Raw genomic sequence first — 8442 nt, forward strand, 5'->3', positions numbered from 1 at the left:
AAGGGCTAGATATCTGAACGGAAGGAGTCATTATATTCCGCTGCACCCAATGTAAGGTTTCCTAAACTTTATATGTGTTTACTTTATCGTTTTAGAAAGTTCTTATTTAGGATGTTAATAAACATACTTGTGAGTAGATCTAAGATCCTGGTAAAATAATTTCCAACAAGTGCGTCCTGGCACCAAAAGAGACAACATCAACGACTCAGGTTTCATGCACTTCCACGGGGGTAAGTTGTACGGGACTAAAATAACAGGCCACACACTGTAAGCGTTACTCATGTTACCAAAGGGATTGAACCCGTCGATGGCCAATCCCAATCTCACATTTTCAGGCTCAAGTGCGAAGGATGGAGGACGTCTGTCAAACTGCTTCAACTCTTCTGCATCTGTGGGGTGTCTAAGCACGCCATCCTCTTTAGGTCTCTTAGAGTAGTGCCACCACATGTCTTCTGCCGAGTGTCTTGAACTGTATAACCTCTTCAGTCTCGGAATTAAAGGAAAGTACCGCAAAACTTTTCTAGCAACTTTTTTTTCTGTCTCCCTTTCTCTTTTTCCAACGACTCTCGCCACAAATCGGACATACTTCTTTTTTTTTTCATTCTCTTTCCAAAATAAGGCATAATTATACTTGCATACATCAATGGTTTCATAACCCAAACCAAGGTTATGCAATTTCATCTTCGACTCGTAATGGGACTTGGGTAATTTTGTACCCTCTGGAAATAACTCAATCAATATGGCGAGTAACATATCAAAAGAATGGTTACTCCACTTATTGGGAACTTTGCAGTGCATCAACTTCACCAAAGCGTTGAGCGCTGATTTTTTGCAACCCGTGTACAATTCAGTTTCCATATCCTTGAACAAATCGTCGTACTTTCCACCACCATTCACAGGGAGCTCATTAAAGGAAGCAGTGGTAGAACTTGGATCGTCAAAACTAGGATCTTCTCTTAAAATATCTGCCATTACATCTGCCATTTCTTCTTCTTCTTTGTCTAATATTTCTACAGCCGATTGCGTGAACGACTCACCATGAAAATACCAGGTCGTGTACGATCGTTGGATGTCGTGCACAAATAGATGTACCCTAATATTATCGGGAGTTTCAAATTTCACATTCAGACATCTCATGCAAGGGCATCGTGTAACTCCGGCAGAATTTAATTCCATTCGAGCAACTCCAACAAACTCATCCACACCCCTACGAAACTCTACAGATCGTCTGTTTGAAGTCATCCAGCTTATGTCGCTCACCATATTGCTATACAATATGAAAACACACAATTTAAATTAAAGTTGAAAATGTGTCCTACTCCACCTTGTCACTCCATTTCTAAAAGGGTAAAGAACCTATCTCATTCAGGTTTGTGATATACATATAGTGCAATCTATTCTCTTAAGATTGCTTCTTTTTTTTTTTCAAAATTTCGGCAGCACCTCCCTACAGTTCTCATAAGCAAACTATTACCAAGTATGCCAACTTACAAGAACATGCAACGAGATGGTGTACTGAAATCTTTAACAAAGAAACAATCAAATGAGCAATAGATCACACTATAGGTATAAAATAAGCCCAAACTATCCATGTGGACATAAAAAGTCCTGGATAATTTGGAGAAGCGTATTTAAGAGTCCTTACTAACTCAGCCTCTCTAAACGGGTCTAAGGAAAAATGTGTGTGTGAAATAAATTATCACTATGTGATAATACAAACAAAATTGTTCTATCCTATCTTTGGTTTAGAACCAAAGAAATCAATTCAGGATAAGAATTTCATTTTATGCTATATTAAAATGTCTTATGGTATCTTATAATGTCTTATGTTATTTTATGTACCACCTATGTACTTTTATTAATGTTATTATTAATTCAATGTTGAATGTTATTTTTAATTCAAAAAATTTTCATTTCATTTATGGTCTTTTTAATTTATGAAAACTTAACTTAATTAATGAATTTCACCTATTAGTGATAAATATAGTTTTTTTGTCACAACTTTAATTATTTTTCAATTATCTAATTTTTTTAAATTAACAATTTATGTAACATTATAACTAATATAAATAAAAATTTATAAATTAATTAATAAGTTTTTAATTTATCAATTTTTAACTTAATAAAGTTTCTAATTATTATTTAATAATAAGTAAATTTGTGACATTTTAAAATTACCAAGTGATTTAAATGAATTTGTGTTACAATTGAAGTCTTAACTAATTAAATTATTAATTTTTAATTTAAATTTACTTAGTGATGTTGTAATTATTTTTCAAAAATAAACTATTACCAATATTTTTATTATAATTAATAAACTATTAACTAATTTTTTAAATTTAACCTATTATCATATCTATAATATTAGTGTTGTTCTAATTATTTTTTAAATATAACCTATTATTAAATTGAAAATGTTATGCTACCGAAAATTTGACAGCATAACACTTTACAATTGAGCATTCCCAAATTTATAACACCTACACAAAAATCACAAACACAATACCAAAACAGTTTATATGCATATTAAATTATACCTATTATCATATCTATGATATTAATGATGTTCTAATTCTTTTTTAAATAAAAACTATTATCAAATTAAAAATGTTATGCTACCGAAAGTTCGACAGCATAACACTTTACAATTGATCATTCCTAAATTTATAACACCTACACAAAAATTACAAAAACAATACCAAAACAATTTACATACATATTAATTTTTACCACCCATCCGACCGCAGTATATTTTTCACAGAACCTACTTCACTACGGATGAATATATAAGATATTCAAACTCTTCTAATATGCATTTTCAAGTAATTTTTTTTTTTTAAAATATTATAAATAATATAACATAAGCATACTATAAACCTTCCAATATAACGAGCAGTGATTTTTGCCAAACACCAAATAAAGGAATACCAAAAGCCTATTTAGCCAAAAAAAAATAAATATTAACTAAATAAAATTAAAAGTATAGTACTATGTATATATTATATATATATGTAATATATACATTTACATATACACATATATATACACACAAACAGGGGCGGATGTATTTGAAGCTCTATAGAGGCCATGCCCCACCCCCCCCCCCCCAAACTTTCCATATCTTATAATTTTTTATTTATATATAATCCATTCTTTATTATTTATACTATATGGTGGCCCCACGTAAAGTTTTAGTAATGGTTTGTAACTTGTAAATGACGGTTTAGGCTTTTTAGTTTCTTCTTTTTTATTTTTTGTTTGTTTCCAAATAAAATATATTGTGCAATAAATGATATATTATATATGTTTGCTTCCAAAAGATTTTACAGAATACGAGAACTTCCTGATTTTAATGTTTTGGCAACCATTTCTGATTTATGTTAGTGGTTAGTAAAAACTAGAAAAGCAGAGATTTTTCTAATTGTGTATAAAGTGATAACTCTTATTCTTACACTTCCAGTTTCTACAGCTACCACAGAACGATCTTTTTCAGCTATGAATATAGTAAAGACTACACTTCGCAACAAGATGGAAGATGAATTTTTAAGTGATTGTTTGCTCGTATATATTGAAAGAGAAATTGCCAAAAAAAATTAGTATAAATTCACTTATCGATGATTTTCGTGATATGCAAGAAAGACGTTCTGTATTTTAATTTTAATTATAAATTTAATAAAAATATTTAGATTTTTGACACTTAAATTTATAATGTAGTTTGCCCCCCCCCCCCCACCCCCCAAAAAAAAAAAAAACTTTTCATGCTGGCTCCGCCCATGCACACAGATATATATTTTTACATATACATATATACATACATTTACATATACACATATATACACACTTATATACTTTTACATACAATTACATATACACATATATACTTGTACATATATATACATATACACATATTTATACATATACACATATATATACATTTACATATATATACAAATACACATATATAAACTATTATACACATTTATATACACATATACACACAAATTTATAAAAATACACATAAAACTATATAAAATTACACACATCTATAAACTAAAAAAACTAAACACAATTTTATACTCAAATAAACTAAAATTATTATATATACACAAATAAAAAATAAATTAAATAAAACTAAAATAAAGAAAATATATGTTACCGGAGCGGAGGTGCGGCGGTGGTGCGGCGGAGGTGTGGCGGCCCATCTCGTCAGAATCCCATTACAAATGTTTTTTTGGAAAAAAATGGAAAAAAAAAAAAGAGGAAAAAGAGAGAAACAAGTTTGGAGGTTGAAAATAATTTTTTGGGAGGTTGAAAATGGATTTTGGAGGGGAACAAATGGGGCTGCCGACGGTGGGTTTGGTTTTTGCAGAGAGAGAGAAGGAGAAGAAAGAGAAAGAGAAGAGGAAAAATAGGGAAGAAGGGTTCGCTCGAGCTTTTATTTACTTTCAACTTTTGCCGGCGCACCTAATTGCGCCGGCAAAAGTTTCCCACTTAATTTTCACGCAAGTTTTCCTTTGCGCGGGATGTTGACCGCCAAAATTTTTAAGGGTTTTTGCTGGCGCTAAACCTTGATGCAACTTGTCCAATGGCCAAACAGTTCCCACTTTTGCTGGCGCATATAAGTGCGCCGGCAAAAGTCCCCACCTACTTTTGCGCGCACGTTTTTTCACTGCGAGGGAAAATTGACAGCCTTTTTTTCCCGACTTTTGCCGGCGCAATTTAGCGCCGACAAAAGTAAACAAAATTAAATAAATTATTTTGCCGGCGCAGGTAATTGCGTTGGTAAAAGTGGAAACCGTACAGCTAATAATTCCCACCTTTTGGCGGTTTTGTGCTAACGTTTGCCGGCGCAATTGGTGTATTTCGTCGGCAATATTGGCTATTGGCAACAAAAATAGTCGCCGATAAAAAGTTTGGGATTCTTGCTCATAGAGAAGGCGCAATAAAACTTCAAAACAAATAATGTTAGCTGCTTTGATATATCAGGAGGTTATGGGCCAGTTTGGCACAACTTTTAGAAAAGCTAAAAGATGCTTCTCAAAAAAACTATGACAAAAAGGTGTTTGGTAAGTAGTTAAAAAACAACTTATTAAAGAATTTATGGAAAAGATACAATTAAAAGCTAAAGCTGGTACAACCTCTAGTGGCCAAAAATTACACCAAGCCCAAATGCCTCTTACGGTCCAAATCGAAATTACAACCCTTCAAACCAAGTGAGTGAATATAACCCACTCATCCAAAACACATTGGGCTTTGGCTAAAATACAAGGCCCAAACGAGCTCAGCAACTATAAGACCAATCTGATACAAGGGATAGGAAGGAGTCTATAACTAAAGTAGAAGAATCGATCCTTTCTCCTGGAAAAGGGGAAGACCACTTCACATATTCGTTCTTCAGAATAGGGGAATTCAACCATCAGGGGCTCTATAAAAGGAGAACCCAGGAGTCCTAAAGGATCATCTCATCTTCACTCACTCAAGCACTCACTCAATACATTACTATTATTATTACCAGTCCTTCTCCATCGCTCTACAGTGGAAATATATGTTTTCTATCTTCTTTATTTACATTCAGATATTCTTTATTTAAATTGTTTACTGACTTGATCGTCGGAGTCCCTTCGGCTGGCACCATCCTGGTGTCCCAAGGTCTCAACGGTCCTTTTTTCGTTTGTTCTACAGGTTGTCGGTCCTCGCGATCCTTCCATTCCGATCATTGTAGATTATGCCCTCTACAATTTGGCGCCCACAGTGGGGTACTAAATTACCACATATCATCTATTTTGATTAATATATCAAAGGTCTACAATTTTTGAAAAAAGCTATTTTGATTAAAAATAAATTATTTTTTACTAAAAATTTATTATATATTAAAAAAACAAAATATTTTTTTTGAAGGAAAAAATATTTAAAATAAATAATATTTAATTTTTTAATTTTTTATTTGGTTTTAAAAAATATTTTATATTTATATTTATATTTTTATTATTCACAAATAATATCAATCTAAATTTTTTATAAACTACAATATTTTTTAGAATTGAAAAAAGTATAATTTAATAATATTAAAAATTATTTTTATCAAATACATATAAATTTATACTATAGAAAAAATAATTAAAAATACATAAAAAATAAAAATTTTATATAACATATTTTATATTTGTAATTTTAATGAAGTAGATTAAATTATTATTATTATTATTATTATTATTATTATTATCTTAACAACTCTTAGCACTTTAAAATTTATAGTTTACCAAACACTCAACTCAGCTTTTTCCTACAGCACTGCTACAACTGTTTTTCCGACATCACAACTACATATGCTTTTCCCCACTGCTAAACTGGCCCATATATGCAACTAATTTTTGTTATATATTATTATCATTATATGTATATATTGAATTTATAGAAAATCAGCGCCACCCAACCTTACATATGCATACGTCCAAGCCCGACCCTAGGCATAGGCGGGGTCTGTGTCTAGGGCTCACTTTGTCCAGGGGTTCAAAAAATATTTTCCCCTTTTAAAATTATATATATTTTACTCATTTTGAAAAATACCACATTTTTTTTAATTAAGGGCTCAAAAATATATTTTTTTTCTCATGGCCCACTAAATTTCAGGGCCAATATAAAAAATTTTGTTGTCAATATTTATAAATTATTAATAATTTTTTTTTATTTTTAACAAGAAAATTTTAAAAATTTTGATATTATAGCCATAACAAATATTGCTATAAAAAAATTATTTGACATGTATTTTTAGATACAAAACTAAAATATGAGAGTGATGGTGGTAGCACTCCTCAACAAGAACAATAAAAATTATTGTAATTACCATTTTTTTTTTTTTGACAAAATATATAATTATCACTTTATATCTAAGCATATTTTAAAGTATGTAATAGCTTCTTTTTTTTTTTTTTTTTTTTTTGACATCAAGTATGTAAAAAAAAATGTGGCTGAGCTGTCTTTACTCAACGGCTCCCCAGTCTCCACCATTTAATTAATATTAATAATTAAATAAAGCGAAAATCCAACAGAATATTCGGAACAAGTTCGACTAGGGTTAGGGTTTTGCTTTCCTCTAACTCCGCATATATAACAATTTTTACATATATATATACTTGCGTATCCTTTCTTCTCTCACGCTCACTCTCACCCAAAATTCACTTCAGCTGCTCCGTTTAGAGACCTTCGAAGACAAAGATGGAGCAAACTTTCATTATGATCAAGCCCGATGGTGTCCAAAGAGGACTGGTATGTTTTCTATTTTTATTGTTTTTGCTTTACCTATTTGATTCTCATATGAGTTTCTTGAGATTTCTCATATTTCTGGGATATCTTGATGATTATAATGGATCTGGTGTTTGGTTGGTAGGAAATTTTTCTTTTTGGTGGGTCCTAGTAAAAAAATCATTACTCAATGTATCTGGATTGGGGTTTTTCGGAGTCTAGCAAAAAATAAAGCTTTTGATAAATAAATTAATAATTTATTAGTGAGATGTTGAAATTAGATTCACCAAGATTCGATTACTGTTTGGAAAATTAAAGGTCTAATTATTGTTACTCAGGTTGGTGAAATCATTAGCAGATTTGAGAAGAAGGGATTCACTTTGAGAGGTAAGCTTTCTATATCATTAAAAGGACTTTTTCTTTTTAAGTTTGTAATCATATATATAATTGAGAATTGTAATTGTAGTTTTCTAAGTTAAGGGCTTGATTGATTTGTTTTGTTTTGTTTTAGGTTTGAAGTTCATCACTGTTGATAGTGCTTTTGCGGAGAAGCACTATGCTGATCTCTCTGCCAAGCCCTTTTTCAGTGGTTTGGTTGAGTACATTGTCTCTGGCCCTGTTGTTGCCATGGTTTGGGAGGGTAAGAATGTGGTAACCACAGGAAGGAAGATCATTGGAGCAACCAACCCTGCAGAGTCTGCCCCCGGAACCATTCGTGGCGACTTTGCTATTGATATTGGCAGGTAATGAAAATGTTTAGATTGTTATATAGTTGTATGATCATACAATGTTTATTGTTAGAAGGGGTTTTCTATACTGTGTTGTTTTTGTTGGATTTTACAACCTTATTAACTGCATGAACATTCATTGGACGCAGGAATGTCATTCATGGAAGTGATTCAGCTGAGAATGGAAGGAAGGAGATTGCCCTGTGGTTCCCCGAAGGCGTTGCTGAATGGCAGAGCAGCCTTCACTCATGGATCTATGAATAGACTTGGATCTTTCTTGAGCTCTCAGATACTGGGATTATCTTTCTCTTAGTTGTTATGATGATGAAGATGACATCTTATTATGAAGTTTTAGAGAGTTTTGTTCTCCTGATAAAACTATGAGTCTTTGTATGTTTTGCTTTGATTATTAATTCATCTGGATGTTGAGTGTACTAAGAACCTTCATAAACAAGTTATCACATTGTGGAAA

General features: G+C 31.6%; 2 protein-coding genes across 2 annotated transcripts; one reads left to right on the forward strand and one right to left on the reverse strand.

The window, feature by feature from the left end:
- Positions 1-212: 212 nt before the first annotated feature.
- LOC133032146 (uncharacterized) lies at positions 213-1263 on the reverse strand. Its single transcript, XM_061105996.1, has 2 exons — positions 328-1263; positions 213-245 (listed from the first exon to the last, which is right to left on the reverse strand). Exons 1-2 carry the CDS (start codon positions 1261-1263, stop codon positions 213-215), a joined length of 969 nt encoding a protein of 322 aa, XP_060961979.1.
- Positions 1264-6919: 5656 nt separating this feature from the next.
- On the forward strand, positions 6920-8442 carry LOC115710101 (nucleoside diphosphate kinase 1). The gene is made up of 4 exons (XM_030638438.2): positions 6920-7266; positions 7581-7629; positions 7754-7985; positions 8120-8442. Exons 1-4 carry the CDS (start codon positions 7216-7218, stop codon positions 8232-8234), a joined length of 447 nt encoding a protein of 148 aa, XP_030494298.1. The 5' UTR covers positions 6920-7215; the 3' UTR covers positions 8235-8442.

This window comes from Cannabis sativa, chromosome X, assembly GCF_029168945.1.
Source record: "Cannabis sativa cultivar Pink pepper isolate KNU-18-1 chromosome X, ASM2916894v1, whole genome shotgun sequence".
In the NCBI taxonomy this organism is placed as follows: domain Eukaryota; kingdom Viridiplantae; phylum Streptophyta; class Magnoliopsida; order Rosales; family Cannabaceae; genus Cannabis; species Cannabis sativa.

Coding starts and splice junctions, on each gene's coding strand:
- LOC133032146 (XM_061105996.1), bottom strand. CDS start 1,263: ATGGTGAGCGACATAAGCTGGATGACTTCAAACAGACGATCTGTAGAG. Junction 246..327: donor TCGCACTTGAGCCTGAAAAT/GTGAGATTGGGA, acceptor CTGTTATTTTAG/TCCCGTACAACTTACCCCCG.
- LOC115710101 (XM_030638438.2), top strand. CDS start 7,216: ATGGAGCAAACTTTCATTATGATCAAGCCCGATGGTGTCCAAAGAGGA. Junction 7,267..7,580: donor ATGGTGTCCAAAGAGGACTG/GTATGTTTTCTA, acceptor ATTGTTACTCAG/GTTGGTGAAATCATTAGCAG. Junction 7,986..8,119: donor TTTGCTATTGATATTGGCAG/GTAATGAAAATG, acceptor CATTGGACGCAG/GAATGTCATTCATGGAAGTG.